The sequence below is a fragment of the Erythrolamprus reginae genome, chromosome 1 (genome assembly GCF_031021105.1).
Source record: "Erythrolamprus reginae isolate rEryReg1 chromosome 1, rEryReg1.hap1, whole genome shotgun sequence".
In the NCBI taxonomy this organism is placed as follows: domain Eukaryota; kingdom Metazoa; phylum Chordata; class Lepidosauria; order Squamata; family Dipsadidae; genus Erythrolamprus; species Erythrolamprus reginae.
The window spans coordinates 420882667-420900806 of NC_091950.1; the positions used below are offsets into that span (position 1 = coordinate 420882667).

General features: G+C 40.8%; 1 protein-coding gene across 1 annotated transcript in view; it reads right to left on the minus strand.

Annotated features, from left to right (window-relative positions):
* The window catches only part of LOC139155946 (double C2-like domain-containing protein beta), a 295913-nt gene that overhangs the window by 135455 nt on the left and 142318 nt on the right, over positions 1-18140 (minus strand). Inside the window, exon 11 of the mRNA XM_070731359.1 lies at positions 3615-3694. Coding sequence (XP_070587460.1) covers positions 3615-3694 — 80 coding nt within the window. The remainder of the gene's footprint in view (positions 1-3614; positions 3695-18140) is intronic.

The window sequence follows — 18140 nt, forward strand, 5'->3', positions numbered from 1 at the left end:
GAGAGAAGATAATGGGATGGGATGGGATGGGATGGGATAGAATAGAATAGAATAGGTAAAGAAAGAGGAGGGGAGAAGAGAGGAGAGGAGAGAAGATAATGGGATGGGATGGGATGGGATGGGATAGAATAGAATAGAATAGGTAAAGAAAGAGGAGGGGAGAAGAGAGGAGAGGAGAGGAGAGGAGAGAAGATAATGGGATGGGATGGGATGGGATGGGATAGAATAGAATAGAATAGGTAAAGAAAGAGGAGGGGAGAAGAGAGGAGAGGAGACGAGAGGAGACGAGAGGAGATAATGGGATGGGATGGAATAGAATAGAATAGGTAAAGAAAGAGGGAGGGGAGAAGAGAGGAGAAGAGAGGAGACGAGAGAAGATAATGGAATGGGATGGGATGGGATGGAATAGAATAGAATAGGTAAAGAAAGAGGAGGGGAGAAGAGAGGAGAGGAGACGAGAGGAGACGAGAGGAGATAATGGGATGGGATGGAATAGAATAGAATAGGTAAAGAAAGAGGAGACGAGACGAGACGAGACGAGAGAAGATAATGGGATGGGATGGGATGGGATGGGATAGAATAGAATAGAATAGGTAAAGAAAGAGGAGGGGAGAAGAGAGGAGAGGAGACGAGAGGAGACGAGAGGAGATAATGGGATGGGATGGAATAGAATAGAATAGGTAAAGAAAGAGGGAGGGGAGAAGAGAGGAGAAGAGAGGAGACGAGACGAGAGAAGATAATGGAATGGGATGGGATGGGATGGAATAGAATAGAATAGGTAAAGAAAGAGGGAGGGGAGAAGAGAGGAGAAGAGAGGAGACGAGAGAAGATAATGGAATGGGATGGGATGGGATGGAATAGAATAGAATAGGTAAAGAAAGAGGAGGGGAGAAGAGAGGAGAGGAGACGAGAGGAGACGAGAGGAGATAATGGGATGGGATGGAATAGAATAGAATAGGTAAAGAAAGAGGAGACGAGACGAGACGAGACGAGAGAAGATAATGGGATGGGATGAGATGGAATAGAATAGAATAGGTAAAGAAAGAGGAGGGGAGAAGAGAGGAGAGGAGACGAGAGGAGACGAGAGGAGATAATGGGATGGGATGGAATAGAATAGAATAGGTAAAGAAAGAGGAGACGAGACGAGACGAGACGAGAGAAGATAATGGGATGGGATGGGATGGGATAGAATAGAATAGAATAGGTAAAGAAAGAGGAGGGGAGAAGAGAGGAGAAGAGAGGAGAGGAGACGAGAGGAGATAATGGGATGGGATGGAATAGAATAGAACAGGTAAAGAAAGAGGAGGGGAGAAGAGAGGAGAGGAGACGAGACGAGACGAGAGAAAATAATGGGATGGGATGGGATGGAATAGAATAGAACAGGTAAAGAAAGAGGAGAGAAGAGAAGATATTCTTAGAATAACAGAGATGAAAGGGACCTTGAAGGCCTTCTAGTCCAACCCCCTCTTTAGGCAGGAATCCCTTACCCTATACCAATTCACACAAAATAGTTGTCCAATTTCTTCTTTCAAACTTTTAGTGTTGGAGCATTTACAACTTCTGGAGCCAGGCTGTTCCAAGGATTAATTGTTCTAATCGTCGGCAAATTTCTCCTTAGTTCTAGGTTGCTTCTCTCCTTGATTTAGTTTCCATCCATCGATTCCTGTCCTGCCTCCAGGGGCTTTTGGAGAATAGCTTGACTCCCTCTTCTTTGCGAGTAGAAAAACAGAGAAATAGGGAGTCCAACTATCCATACCGTAAAACTACAAGTCAGAGGATGCTGGGCCTATGTACGTGACTCCAGAAGCTGACAATAATAATTGTGTTGCATTTGATCCACAGAGAAAATGACGGATTTTTCTTTTCTTTTTTTAATTTTTTTAAATTAATTTTTAACAATTTTATATTACACACAACATAAAACGGTGCATAGTGAAATGTGCCCACCACCCAGACATACACACATTCCCCACCACCAAATCGGGGGTGTTTCTTATATAGTCCACTTGACCCAAGAACAATATATCTATTTACATATTATAGAGTGATTCCAATTTATTTCTTGTAGCTTGGTCTCGGATTCTGCTCGTCATATATCGTCTTACCTTGTCCCACCGTCCCATCAGTTGTCCCAACTCAGTTTCATTTTCCGTATTTATCCTTTTATCCATAATTTCAAATTGAATATGGCCCACCATGTACCTATACCAATTTTGCATTGTCCATTTTGTCGCATCCTTCCAACCCAAAACTATTACTGCCTGAGCGCTTTCTATTGCTGCTTTTTTTATTTTTTTCTAAATTCTCCCATCGCATTGCTTTTAACTAGTACTGCCATTTCCTTAGTGATTGTCCATTGTATATTTAGCCTTCTATTGATATCCTCTTTCACTTTTTGCCAAAATTCCTGCACTATCGGGCATTCCCAAAACATATGCATAAACACTCCTTTGTCTTGACACCCATGCCAACAGTTCCCCCTGACATTCTGCTGAAAGTGTGGGAGTTGAACGGGAGTAAAATACCACTTATGTAATATTTTCCTTCTCATTTCCCTAATTCTTGTATTTTTAATTTTCCTTATATTTTCTACTATATTTTCCATCTCTTGTACCTCTACTTGTATCTCATTTTGCCACCATTTAGTCAATCCTTCAATCGTGTCCCCGTCTGACTGCACTAGCAATTTATATACAGTGATCCCTCGATTTTTGCGGGTTCAAACTTTGCGAAACGGCTATACCACGTTTTTTCAAAAAATATTAATTAAAAAATACTCCACGGTTTTTTTTCTATACCACGGTTTTTCCCACCCGATGACGTCATACGTCATCACCAAGAGTCACTTCTCTCTCTCTTTCTCTTTCTTTTCTGTCATTCTCTGCTTCAATCGTTTTCTCATTTCTCTTTTTTTCACCCTTTTTCTATCATTTTTCTCTCTCTCTCTACCTTCCACTCTCCCCCCTCTTGCTCTCTCTCTCTTTCTCCCTCTCTCTCTCCCTCTCTGTGAGAACGCCTTCCCCACCTCTCATGCAGCCCCCTCGCTGACAGCTGGGACGAAAGCACTCTCAGCTACGGGACTGTGAGAGGGGCGGGGCAGGCATTCTCAAAGCGCTCAGAGCGGCTACCGGCCGAATGAGGAGGATGAGAAGCCGTAGCCGCCAGCGCTGCTGCAGGAGGACCCGTGTCCCAAGAAAGCCGGTGAGAGGGGTGGATCAGGCAGGCGGGCGGTAGCGGCGAGGGGGCCGGAGGCGCTGGGGGGGCGGGGGCAGCCGACATTCAAAACAATCTTTGCCGGCCTCCGCACTTTCGTCACTCCCCACCCCCAACTTCAAGCCCGGCTCCTTGCGCTGCCTTGAAAAAGGGTGCGTGGGGGTAGTTTTTGGCTGTCCATAGCCAAAAATGGTGTTTTTACTTCCGCACCGCTATTTCGCGGAAATTCGACTTTCACGGGCGGTCTTGGAACGCAACCCCCGCGAAAATCGAGGGAACACTGTATATTGGTTGCTTGCGCCTTTATACCCTCACTTTTTCTCTTATTATTTTCTCTAACCCTGTCTCCTCCTTCCATAGTACTTCTGAAAACGACGGATTTTTCCAACGACGGCCCCTACCTTGGCTTTGTTGATCGTGCAGTGAAGGGCGTTGTTTTCCTGATCATACAGCAAGATGAAATCTAACGTCCCCAGGGCAGCTGGAAAAAAGGAAGAAAGCAGGGTACATTCAATTCGATTTCAATTTCAATTCAATTCATTAGATTTGTATGACATCCCTCTCCGAAAACTCGGGTTGGCTCACAGAATAAATATAAAACAAAGCATGTAGAACAAATCTAATATATTTTTAAAAGTACAACGAAAAACCCTATATAACACTCAGTCGGAAAAGAGAAATCCTTTTAAAATCCTCTTAAAATATAAACGAATGGCTGCAAAAAGATCTAATTGTAAATTTCTGCAAAAGCAAGATCGGGTTATGTTGCAGGAGAAGGATGGAGATTTAGCTCTGAAAAGTTAACTATCTTTGCAACTGGAGGCTCCATTATCTAGTCTGCCTTTATACTATTTCCTATATTTTATCTTAGGATGGATATATGTTTATCCCAGGCATGTTTAAATTCAGTTACTGTGGATTTACCAACCACGTCTGCTGGAAGTTTGTTCCAAGCATCTACTAGTCTTTCAGTAAAATAATATTTTTTCACGTTACTTCTAATCTTTCCCCTAACTAACCTCAGATTGTGTCCCCTTGTTCTTGTGTTCACTTTCCTATTAAAAACACTTCCCTCCTGAACCTTATTTAACCCTTTGACATATTTAAATGTTTCGATCATGTCCCCCCTTTTCCTTCTGTCCTCCAGATTATACAGGTGGAGTTCATTAAGTCTTTCCTGATACATTTTATACTTAAGACCTTCCACCATTCTTGTAGCCCGTCTTTAGACCCGTTCAATTTGATCCGTCTCTTTTTGTAGGTGAGGTCTCCAGAACTGGACACAGTATTATTCCAAATGTGGTCTCACCAGCGCTCTATATAGCGGGATCATAATCTCCCTCTTCCTGCTTGTTATACCTCTAGCTATGCAGCCAAGCATTCTACTTGCTTTCCCTACCGCCCGACTCCACTGTTCTCCCATTCACCACTTGCGAATTTCAACTCCCAGAATTCTCCAGCCAGCTGTGAAGACCTCCGTTCTAGAGAATACTCTCGTCTCTCACCATTCGGAAAGGAGGGGGAGGCAGAAACCCAGATCGCATAGAGTTAATTCCAGATCTGATCTGGCTTTGGGGTTTTTAAATAATGTAGGGAAGAACGCCCTGCATTTTCTTTCAACATCTCAACTAGCAAATGCTCTGTCCTACACATTGGGAAAAAGAATCTGAACTCCAAATACGAATTATCACAGATAATCCCCACTCGGTTAAAGACCTTGGTATACTAATAACAAAAGATTTAAGTGCCAAAGCCCACTGCAACAACATAGCCACGAAGGCTTCAAGAGTTGTAAACCTAATCCTCACACTGCTTACCAGGGCTTACAAAACTTTTGCCAGACCCCTCCTCGAATACAGCTCATCCGTTTGGAACCCATATCGCATCTCAGACATTAACACCCTTGAAAATGTCCAAAGATTCTTCACCAGAAGAGCCCTTCACTCCTCCACTCGAAATAGAATACCCTACGAGACTAGACTTTCAATCCTGGGCCTAGAAAGTCTAGAACTAAGACGCCTTAAACATGATCTAAGTATTGCCCACAAGATCATATGCTGCAACGTCCTGCCTGTCAGCGTCTACTTCAGCTTCAACCACAACAACACAAGAGCACACAACAGATTTAAACTTAATCTTAACCGCTCCAAACTTGAGTAACCTTGTCGAAGCATTGAACTCATTACCGGACTCCATAGTGTCATCCCCAAACCCCCAACACTTTACCCTTAGATTATCTACGGTTGACCTATCCAGATTCCTAAGAGGTCAGTAAGGGGCGAGTATAAGTGCACTAGAGTGCCTTCCATCCCCTGTCCTATTGCTCTCCTATATCTCCTATACCTTTCTTCTATTCCTATATCTCTTCTATTCTTTCATTGATATATTCTATTCCTATATCTTCTTTTCTATTATTTCTTAGATATATTTTACTATGAGTATCTCCTCTATAACCTTCATCATTTATTTATTATTTATTTATTAATCAGATTTGTATGCCGCCCCTCTCTGTAGATTCGGGGCGGCTAACAACAATAATAATACAATGAAAACAAATCTAATATTTAAGTTAATTTTTAAAAAAACCCAATTTAAGAAACCAATCATACATACTGACATACCATGCATAAATTTTATAAGCCTAGGGGGAAGGGAAAGTCTCAATTCCCCCATGCCTGACGACAGAGGTGGGTTTTAAGGAGCTTACAAAAGGCAAGGAGGGTGGGGGCAACTCTGATATCTGGGGGGAGTTGGTTCCAAAGGGTCGGGGCCGCCACAGAGAAGGCTCTCCCCCTGGGTCCCGCCAAATGACATTGTTTAGTTGACGGGACCCGGAGAAGGCCAACTCTGTGAGACCTAACTGGTCGCTGGGATTCTGGTCCAGTGCATTTTACTATGTGTATACCCACTAAAACCCTCATTGTGTATTGGACAAAATCAATCAATTAAAATGTATTTTGGTGCAAATTGGATGCTCTGGGGTGGAGCTCCATTTTTGCTACCCCACTGCGTCCCCCCCCTTGGTCCAGGCAGCAGCCCACTCCTGCCTTAGGTCCAAAACCAACTAGCGACTTCGGGCCAGTCACTTTCTCCCAGCCCTAGAAAGAAGGCAACGGCAGACCAAACTTTGCAAAATGGTGCAGATAAAATTGCAGAGGCAATTTTTCCATATATTTGCCCGGAGCTGGGAGGAAATATCAATTGGGATTTCGAATATTGTTGTTTTCAGCGTCCCCGCTCAGCCTTTTTCTCCTTTTGTGCCATGCCTTATTGAACACGAATTCAAGGCACGATTAAATACGATGAAAAAAAATAAGGAGAGGTTGGTAAAGGCTACACTTCCAGAAAAACTGACTGTTTTATGCCAAGCAAGAGCTTTGGGGAGATAATTGGCCCCTAAACTCATGGGCAGAAGGGAAAGGTAGGCAATTTATTTGAAAAAAAATATTTATTAATGCATATAAAAGAGCTAATTTGAGGCAGATTAAGGCCCCAGGCTAGAAAGTTGGAGACTCTTATTTCTGGGCACAAAGCCAGCTTGGGTGAGTTTGGGCCAGTCATTTCTTCTCAGGCACTTCTAACCAATGTTGCCAAGAAAACAATAGGGACTAGCCACCGGTCACCGGAAGTCAAGAACTCTTCATTTGGCTTATTAAACTTCATTTTTCATGTCATTCCCTTCGCTTAACACAATCGTTTGGGATTCTGTTTTTTATTTTCTAGTCTCTTTGCATTTAGTTTGACCTGATAATCTACCTCTACCAGGACTAGAGCCTTGATCATTCCAACTGCAGTTTTATTGAAAGAAGCATTAATGAGAACTCAGCCTTGGGTTGGTTGGTGTATGTATGTATGTATGTATGTATGTATGTATGTATGTATGTATGTATGTATGTATGTATTTTTTATTTATTTACTTACTTACTTACTTACTTACTTACTTACTTACTTACTTACTTACTTACTTACTTACTTACTTACTTATTAGATTTGTATGCTGCCCCTCTCCGTAGACTTGGGGCGGCTCACAACAACAATAAAACAATATACAACAAATGTAATAATTTAAAATTCACTAAAAAAAACCCTTATTAAAAAGCAAAAACATACACACAAACATAACCATGCATAAACTGTATGGGCCAAGGGGAGATGTCTCAATTCCCCCATGCCTGACGGCAGAGGTGGGTTTTAAGGAGTTTACGAAAGGCAAGGAGGATGGGGGCAATTCTAATCTCCGGGGGGAGCTGGTTCCAGAGGGTCAGGGCCGCCACAGAGAAGGCTCTTCCTGTGGGTCCCACCAAACGACATTGTTTAGTCGACAGGACCTGGAGAAGGCCAACTCTGTGGGACCTAACCGGTCGCTGAGATTCATGCAGCAGAAGGCGGTCCCGGAGATCATGTCATAGAGAGGCTACCAGACTCTATTTAGCTAGTTTGCAAATCCCAACATTATAGGATACTTTGTTCTCCGAAAATCAGAATTGCAGTTACATCTAGAGCAGTCCCAGAACCTACTAAGTTATTAATCAAAAACTGAAACAAGCGTAGTTTGATTTTTAATCATTACATGGCTTTCACAATGTTCCCTATTCTTGATCAACACACTCTAGAAAACCTTGGTTGCCCACTAATACCCTTCATTTTAATTGTTATACATTACAGGGATGGGCAACTATGACAACTTTACAACCTGTGGACTTCCACTCCCAGAATCCCCCAGCCAGCATGCTTTAAGATGGATGGACTTCTACTCCCAGAATCCCCCAGCCAACATGCTTTAAAATAGGTGGACTTCCACTCCCAGAATCCCCCAGCCAGCAATGCTCTAAAAGATGGGCAAACATCCACTCCCAGAATTCATCAGCGGCCATGATTTATTTATTTTATTTTATTTTATTTTATTTTATTTTATTTTATTTTATTTTATTTTATTTTATTTTATTTTATTTTATTTTATTTTATTTTATTTTATTTTATTTTATTTTATTTTATTTTATTTTATTTTATTTTATTTTATGTCTGTCTGTCTGTCTGTCTGTCTATTTATTTATTTATTAGATTTGTATGCCGCCCCTCTCCATAGATGGACATCAGAACTTCCAAAGTGAGTCCTATCTCCTTGTTTTGGAGGCCTGTTGTCACTTCGAACTGTCCCTAAGTGACCGGACATAAATCGAGGACTATCTGTAGTTGCAGCCGTTATTTTGATATTTTTTTCTTTCTTTTTTAACCTTCCTACTGGCAACCCTGCAATTATTCCAAAAGAGAAACAGAGGAGCGGCTAAATATATCATCCATCTAATGCAACGAAAATGGTTTATTAATTCATTTATCTCTTTGGCTCTGCAAGGAGAAATGAGTCTCCCAGAAGGTCCCTAATTAAAGGAAAACAATGACACGGTAATCGGAAAATGAAAAATATACCGAGAAACACCAAACAAATAACCATTTATATTCTAGAATGGTGTCTGCTGTCAGATACCATGCGGTTGGACTAGAAAACCTTCAAGTTCCCTTCCAAGTCTAGAACTCTCCAGAAAAACTGGATTTTGAGAGGGAAAAGATCAGGACCAAGTCAACATTGACTCACAACTGTTTGTTTGTTTGTTTGTTATTTTGTTTGTTATTTTGTTTGTTTGTTTGTTTGTTTAGTTAGTTAGTTCAGTGATTTTCAACCTTTTTTGAGCCGCGGCACATCTTTTTACATTTACAAAATCCTGGGGCACACCACCACCCAAAATGACTCAAAATGACACCCTAAGACACTCTTCTCTTTTTCCATCCCTGTCTCCCCCCCCCCCTCTCTGTGTGTATACACACTCTTGAACCATTTCCAAAAACAGGGGGTTTTTTCTCTCTTATTCTTTGGGTGCTTTTTATCATATGCTTTAAACCAAGAGTCACTTCTCTCTCTTTTGTTTCTCTCTCTTTCCTCTCATTCTCTGTCTCAATCATTTTCTCATTTCTCTTTTTTCCTCCCCTTTTTTCTCTCATTTCTCTCTCTCCCTCCCTTCCTCTCCTTTTCTCTCTCTCTCTCTCTTGCTTTCTTTCTCTCTTGCTTTCTTTTCTCTCTTTCGCTCTCTCTCTTGCTTGCTTTCCTTCTTTCTCATTCTTGCTTTCTCTCTCTCATTCTTGCTTTCTCTCTTTGTTTTCTTTCTCTCTCTTGCTTTCTCTCTCTCTCTCACTCTCTTTCTCTCTCTCTTGCTTTCTCTCTCTTGCTTTCTCTCTCTCTCTCTCAGCAAAAAGTTGCGAGACTGGAACCTGAGCTTCCTTCTTCGCTGCACACCTGACCATATCTCGCGGCACACTGGTTGAAAAACACTGAGTTAGTTAGTTAGTTAGTTAGTTAGTTAGTTAGTTAGTTAGTTAGTTAGTCCAATGCACAATAATACACAATGAAGGTGATAGAGGATATACTCGAGTAAAATATATTAGAGAAAGAATAGAAGTGAAAATATAGGAATAAAGTAAAGTAGAGTAGACTTTTATTGGCCAAGTGTGAATGGACACACAAGGAATTTGTCTTGGTGCAGATGCTCTCAGCGTACATAAAAGAAAAAGATACCGTACATTTGTCAAGAATCAGGAGGTAAAAAAACACAATGATTGTCATAGGGGCCAAATAAGCAATGAAGAAACAATCAATATTAATAAAAATCTTAGGATATAAGCAACAAGTTACAGTCATACAGTCCTAAGTGGGAGGAAAAGGATGATAGGAATGATGAGGAAAAACTAGTAGAAATAGAAGTGCAGATTTAGTAAAAAGTCTGACAGTGCTGAGGGAATTATTTGTTTAGCAGAGTGATGGTGTTTGGGAAAAATCTATTCTTGTGTCTAGTTGTCTTGGTGTGCAGTGCTCTGTAGCGACGTTTTGAGGGTAGGAGTTCAAACAGTTTGTGTCCAGGATGCGAGGGGTCAGTAAATATTTTCACTGCCCTCTTTTTGACTCATGTAGTATACAGGTCCTCAGTGGAAGGCAGGTTAGCAGCAATCGGTCCTGTTGGGTTGCAGCACCAAACCAGACAGTTACAGAGGTGCAGATGACAGACTCAATGATTTCTCTGTAGAACTGTATCAGCAGCTCCTGATATATAAAATATATCAATATGAGAATAGAAGAAAAGATATAGGGATAGTAGATATGATATAGGAGATATAGGGGAGACAATAGGACAGGGGACGGGAGGCACGCTAGTGCACTTATGCATGCCCCTTTAGTGACCATTCAAATGGAAAAGGTGAGTTACACCCAAGGAACTGCTGATCCAGTTCTACAGAGGAATCACTGAGTCTGTCATCTGCTCCTATATCACTGTCTGGTTCAGTTCTGCAACCCAACAAGACCGACACAGACTTCAGAGGAGAATCAGAACTGCAGAAAAAACAATGGCTGCCAACCTGCCTTCCGTTGAGGACCTGGATACTAGACGAGTCAAAAAGACCCTAACCCGCAACAACACAAGAGCACGCAACAGATTCAAACTTAATACGAACTGCTCCAAACTTGACTGTAAAAAATATGATTTCAACAATCAAGTTATCAAAGCGTGGAACTCATTACCGTACTCAATTGTCTCAACCCCTAACCCCCAACACTTCTCCCTTAGACTCTCCACGATTGACCTCTCCAGGTTCCTAAGAGGCCAGTAAGGGGCGTACATAAGTGCACTGGAGTGCCTTTCGTCCCCTGTCCAATTGTCTTTCCTTTCTCTCACTTATCATATATATTTTCTTTCTTTCATATATCCTCTCCTCTAAGTTCACTTTTACCCTTATATATATTACTACATGTCTATTTTTCTTCCTATGTATTTGTGTATTGGATAAATAAATAAATAAATAAATAAATAAATAAATAAATAAATAAATAAATAAATTGCTAGTTTTTTCTCATCATTCCTATCACCCACTTCCTCCTACTTATGACTGTATGACTACAACTTGTTGCTTGTATCCTTAAGATTTTTATTAATATTGTTTCCTGATTGCTTATTTGACCCCTATGACAATCATTAAGTGTTGTACCTCATGATTTTTGACAAATGTATCTATTCTTTTATGTACACTGAGAGCATAGGCACCAAAGACAAATTCCTTGTGTGAAATCATTTGTGGGTCCAATCACAATTGGCCAATAAAGAATTGTATTTTCATCTATTCTATAAGCTTTCTTTTCTTTTTATAAACTTTATTAAATTTTCAAAAAAAGACAAATGTTTGTATGTCTTGTTCGTCTTTTTATGAAAATATTCTATAAGCTTTCAGTGTACATAGAAGCTATAAGTCTTCAGAGAGGGGCGGCATACAAATCTAATAAACTATAAACTAACTATAAACTATAAGTGATCAATCATGGTCATAGTCATCATAAAAATACATTCATCATAAATCCTGAGATACAACACAGTGACAGTCGTAAGACAATAAATAAGCGATCAACATAAATCATGCAAGGAAACTAAATAAAACAATATACAGTACGTCGTAAAGATACAAGCAATAAAGTTTTAGACGTAAGTAGAAAAGGAGGTAGGAAATAGGAAGGATGTGAAGAATAATAGTAATGCAGCTTTACTGAATAGTTTGACAGAGTTGTGGGAATGGGTTGTTTAGCAGAGGGATGTCTTTGTGTCTCGTTGTTCTGTGTGTTTGTCTCTTCTGTTCAGAAGAGATTGGACAATTATTTGCTGGAATGGTATAGAGCAGTGATAATAATAATAATAACAACAACAGAGTTGGAAGGGACCTTCGAGGTCGTCTAGTCCAACCCCTTGCTTAGGAAGGAAACCCTACACCACTTGAGACTTCTAAGATTCCTAAGAGGTCAGTAAGGGGCATACATAAGTGCACTAGCGTGCCTTCCGTCCCCTGTCCTATAGTCTCTCCTATATCTCGTATTTCTTCTCTACTATATCCTCTATAACCTTCATTCTGTATTATTATGTACTACTGGCTGAAGCATAGACATCAGAGAGTTATTGTTAATGGCTAGTATTCTGAGCAGAGACAGGTTACAAGCGGTGTGCCACAAGGGTCTGTTCTGGGTCCTATTCTTTTTAATATGTTTGTGAGTGACATAGGGGAAGGTTTGGTAGGGAAGGTTTGCCTATTTGCCAATGACTCTAAAGTGTGCAATAGGGTTGATATTCCTGGAGGCGTCTGTAATATGGTAAATGATTTACCTTTACTAGATAAATGGTCAAAGCAATGGAAACTGCAGTTTAATGTTTCCAAATGTAAAATGATGCCCTTGGGGAAAAGGAATCCTCAATCTGAGTATTGTATAGGCAGTTCTGTGTTAGCAAGAACTTCAGAAGAGAAGGATTTAGGGGTAGTGATTTCTGACAGTCTCAAAATGGGTGAACAGTGTGGTCAGGCGATAGGAAAAGCAAGTAGGATGCTTGGCTGCATAGCTAGAGATATAACAAGCAGGAAGAGGGAGATTATGATCCTACTATATAGAGTGCTGGTGAGACCACATTTGGAATACTGTGTTCAGTTCTGGAGACCTCACCTACAAAAAGATATTGACAAAATTGAACAGGTCCAAAGACGGCCCACAAGAATGGTGGAAGGTCTTAAGCATAAAACATATCAGGAAAGACTTAATGAACTCAATCTGTATAGTCTGGAGGACAGAAGGAAAAGGGGGGACATGATTGAAACGTTTAAATATGTTAAAGGGTTAAATAAGGTCCAGGAGGGAAGTGTTTTTAATAGGAAAGTGAACACAAGAACAAGGGGCCACAATCTGAAGTTAGTTGGGGAAAAGATCAAAAGCAACATGAGAAAATATTATTTTACTGAAAGAGTAGTAGATCCTTGGAACAAACTTCCAGCAGACGTGGTTGCTAAATCCACAGTAACTGAATTTAAACATGCCTGGGATAAACATATATCGATTGTAAGATAAAATACAGGAAATAGTATAAGGGCAGACTAGATGGACCATGAGGTCTTTTTCTGCCGTCAGACTTCTATGTTTCTATGTTTCTCTCATAGTTATATTTCACTCCTTTATTTTCTCCTCTATTCCCCCTTTAATGCATTCTACCTGATTATATCCTCTATAATTGTGTATTATTGTGTATTGGACAAAACAAACAAATAAATAAATAAAGCATTGCCCTTGATTGTCTCCACTGGGGTTAATTTTGCCCAAAGTAGCTAAGCTCTAACATGAGGGCTGGCACGAAGCAGTGATGGATGGATGGCTCAGGATTCCCTCATGCTGGGGTCACCTTGAATATTCCAGCTGTTCGGCAAGCTTTGCTCGGATCAGAAAAGTGCAGAATTATAGGCCCCAGTTTCCAAAATCAGGAGGGAGAGGGAGAAAGCGAATTTAAATTAGAAACATAGAAGATTGACGGCAGAAAAAAGACCTCATGGTCCATCTAGTCTGCCCCTTATACTATTTCCTGTATTTTATCTTAGGATGGATCTATGTTTGTCCCAGGCGTGTTTTAATTCAGTAACTGTGGATTTACCAACCACGTCTGCTGGAAGTTTGTTCCAAGGATCTACTACTCTTTCAGTGAAATAATATTTTCTCACGTTGCTTCTGATCTTTCCCCCAACTGACATCAGATTGTGCCTCCTTGTTCTTGGGTTCACTTTCCTATTAAAAACACTTCTCTCCTGAACCTTATTTAACCCTTTAACCTACTTAAATGTTTCAATCATGTCCCCCCTTTCTCTTCTCTCCTCCAGACTTTACAGATTGAGTTCATGAATTCTTTCCTGATAAGTTGGATGCCACAATGGCACCGTGAAAAATAAAATACCTTTTCTCAGTGCCATTGCAACTCCAAACATAGAAACATAGAAACATAGAAGACTGACGGCAGAAAAAGACCTCATGATCAATCTAGTGAGCCCTTATACTATTTTCTGTATTAAATCTTAGGATGGATATATGTTTATCCCAGGCATGTTTAAATTCAGTTACTGTGGATTTATCAACCACATCTGCTGGAAATTTGCTCCAAGGATCTACTACTCTTTCCATCAAATAATATTTTCTCATGTTGCTTTTGATCTTTCCCCCAACTAACTTCAGATTGTGTTCCCTTGTTCTTGTGTTCACTTTCCTAAAGACACTTCCCTCCTGGACCTTATTTAACCCTTTAACATGTTTAATTGTTACAATCATGTCCCCCCTTTTCCTTCTGCCCTCCAGACTATACAGATTGAGTTCATTAAGTCTTTCCTGATACGTTTTATGCTTAAGACCTTCCACCATTCTTGTAGCACGTCTTTGGACCCGTTCAATTTTGTCAATATCTTTTTGTAGGTGAGGTCTCCAGAACTGAGCACAGTATTCCAAATGTGGTCTCACCAGCGCTCTATATAGCGGGATCATAATCTCCCTCTTCCTGCTTGTTATACCTCTAGCTATGCAGCCAAGCATCCTACTTGCTTTCCCTACCGCCTGACTGCACTGTTCACCCATTTTGAGACTGTCAGAAATCATTACCCCTAAATCCTTCTCTTCTGAAGTTTTTACTAACACAGAACTGCCAATACAATACTCAGATTGAGGATTCCTTTTCCCTAAGTGTATTATTTTACATTTGGAAACATTAAACTGCAGTTTCCATTGCTTTCACCATTTATCTAGTAAAGCTAAATCATTTACCATATTACAGACCCCTCCAGGAATATCAACCCTATTGCACACTTTAGAGTCATCGACAAATAGGCAAACCTTCCCTACCAAACCTTCCCCTATGTCACTCACAAACATATTAAAAAGAATAGGACCCAGAACAGACCCTTGTGGCACACCGTTTGTAACCTGTCTCTGCTCAGAATACTCGACGTTAACAATAACTCTCTGATGTCTACGCTTCAGCCAGCTTGAAATCCATTGAACTATCCAGGGATTAAGTCCAATCTTCACTAATTTATCTATCAGCTCTTTATGTGGAACCGTATCAAAGGCTTTGCTGATGTCCAGATAGGCAATATCCACGGCACCACCAGATAGGCAATATGCACAGTCACTAAACAAATCGTTGTAAGTCCAGGACTAACAGTAGCTGCTAGGAGTCGATACCAATTCGATGACACATCAGCTATCCTATTTGGCAAATGTCTATATATTATTTTTGTTTTTATTTATCACGTTTTTATAGCCCGCCCGTCTCACCCAGGGAGTCTGAGAAGCAATATAAACATGTATAGAAATATTGCGTATTTATGAAAAGAGCTTTTCTTGGGGAAAATAGCTTGAAGGAACAACCTGCAAAATTGCAAGCGAAACTGTTTGCGGAAACAGGGAGGGAAGGAGGGAGGCATAAGGCAGAGACATTGAAGAGTCAACACAATTTGCGATTCTGATGAGCCGCGAAAAACGAGAAAGTCGAAACCAACTATCGGATCGGCTCCTTGACTTAATAGAAGAGAGTCTCTTTGCTTGGCTGACTCGCCCCAATACAGGCTGGATGGAAAAAGAAAACCTCCCCAAAATTTCCCACTTAACCCAGGGAAAATGCTGTGAAAGAGACAGGAGAAACGGCGAATAAATCGGAATTTCTACGCCTCTTGTCGAAGTATGAAAAACGGCACTGCAGATCTCCGTACACATACACACATACATACACACCTGTGTGGGACATTGCAACCCACACAAAGAAAAGGAGCAGGCTATATGTTGAAAGAGAACAGGTGGCCCTCAACTTAGTGACCATTCGAAGTTACAACGGCATTGATACCCAGCTTTACATCTCCACGCCATGTCCAGTCAACGAAGCAGTGGAAGTGATGTGCAGCCTGGAGGCTGTTGGGGCCTGGATGGGTGTCAACAGACTCAAACTCAACCCTGATAAGACAGAGTGGCTGTGGGTTTTGCCTCCCATGGACAATTCCATCCGTCCGTCCATCTTAGAGAAACATCTTTCGGCTGTGACGAGGGGCGCGTTTGCCCAGGTCCGCCTGGTGCACCAGTTGCAACCCTATCTGGATCAGGAGTCACTGCTCACAGTCACTCATGCCCTCATCACCTCGAGACTCAACTACTGTAATACTCCCTATATGGGCTACCTTTGAAAAGTGTTCGGAAACTTCAGATTGTGCAGAATGCAGCTGTGAGAGCAATCATGGGCTTTCCCAAATATGCCCATGCTACACCAACACTCCGCAGTCTGCATTGGTTGCCGATCAGTTTCCGGTCACAATTCAAAGTGTTGGTTATGACCTATAAAGCCCTTCATGGCACCGGACCAGATTATCCCAGCGACCAGTTAGGTCCCACAGAGTGGGCCTTCTCCGGGTCCCGTCAACTAAACAATGTTGTTTGGCGGGCCCCAGGGGAAGAGCCTTCTCTGTGGCGGCCCCAGCCCTCTGGAACCAACTCCCCCCAGAGATTAGAATTGCCCCCACCCTCCTTGCCTTTCGTAAGCTTCTTAAAACCCACCTCTGCCACCAGGCATGGGGGAATTGAGATACTCTTTCCCCCTAAGCCTTTACAATTTTATGCATGGTATGTCTGTATGTATGTTTGGTTTTATAATAAGGGTTTTTAACTGTTTTAATATTGGATTGTTATATGCTGTTTTTATTACTGTTGTTAGCCGCACCGAGTCTACGGAGAGGGGCGGCATACAAATCTAATGAATGAATGAATGAATGAATGAATGAATGAATGAATGAATGAATGAATGAATGAATAAATAAATAAATACATAAATAGATAGATAGATAGATAGATAGATAGATAGATAGATGATAGATAGATAGATAGATAGATAGATAGATAGATAAATAGAAAACTTAGAGGAAGAGCTTCCCTCTAGAAGTTGGGCATCTCCACCAACTCTGGAGGTTTTAAAAAAGAGATTTGACAAGCACTGAAATGGTCTAGGGCCGTGATGGTGAGACTATGGCATGCCTGCCATCTGTGACATAGGGAGCCATATCTGAGGATATGTCTGGCATTACCTTGTATGCTCTGGCTAGCCGATTTTTGGCCTTCCAAAGGGCAGGAAGGAGAACACCACGTTTAGAACAGAATAGAATAGAATTACAATATAGAATAGAATAAATATTCTATTTATAGTCTCAAAATGGGTGAACTGTGCGGTCAGGCAGAAGGGAAAGCAAGTAGAATGCTTGGCTGCATAGCTAGAGATATAACAAGCAGGAAGAGGGAGACTGTGATCCCGCTGTATAGAGCGCTGATGAGACCCCATTTGGAATAATACTGTGTCCAGTTCTGGAGACCTCACCTACAAAAAGAGACGGATCAAATTGAACGGGTCTAAAGACGGGCTACAAAAATGATGGAAGGTCTTCAGCATAAAACCTATCAGGAAAGACTTCATGAAATCCATCTATAGAGTCTGAAGGACAGAAGGGAAAGGGGGGACATGATCGAAACATATATGTTAAACGGTTAAATGAGGTCCAGGAGGGAAGTGTTTTTAATAGAAAAGTGAACACAAGAACGAGGGGACATAATCTGAAGTTAGTTGGGGGAAAGATCAAAAGCAACATGAGAAAATATTATTTTACTGAAAGAGTAGTAGATCCTTGGAACAAACTTCCAGCAGACGTGGTTGATAAATCCACAGTAACTGAACTGAAACATGCCTGGGATAAACATGGATCCATCCTAAGATAAAATACGGGAAATAGTATAAGGGCAGACTAGATGGACCATGAGGTCTTTTTCTGCCGTCAGTCTTCTATGTTTCTGTTTCTATTAATAGAATAGAATAGAATAGAGCAGAGCAGAATTACAATATAGAGTAGAATAAAGAATAGAATAGAATAGAACAGAATTGCAATATAAAATAAAGAATGGAATGGAATGGAATAGAAATAGGATGGAATTTTTATTTTATTTATTTATTTTTATTTATTTATTTGTCAAACAATTATAGGGTGATAATTTGTACATATAAAACATTAGATAAGTA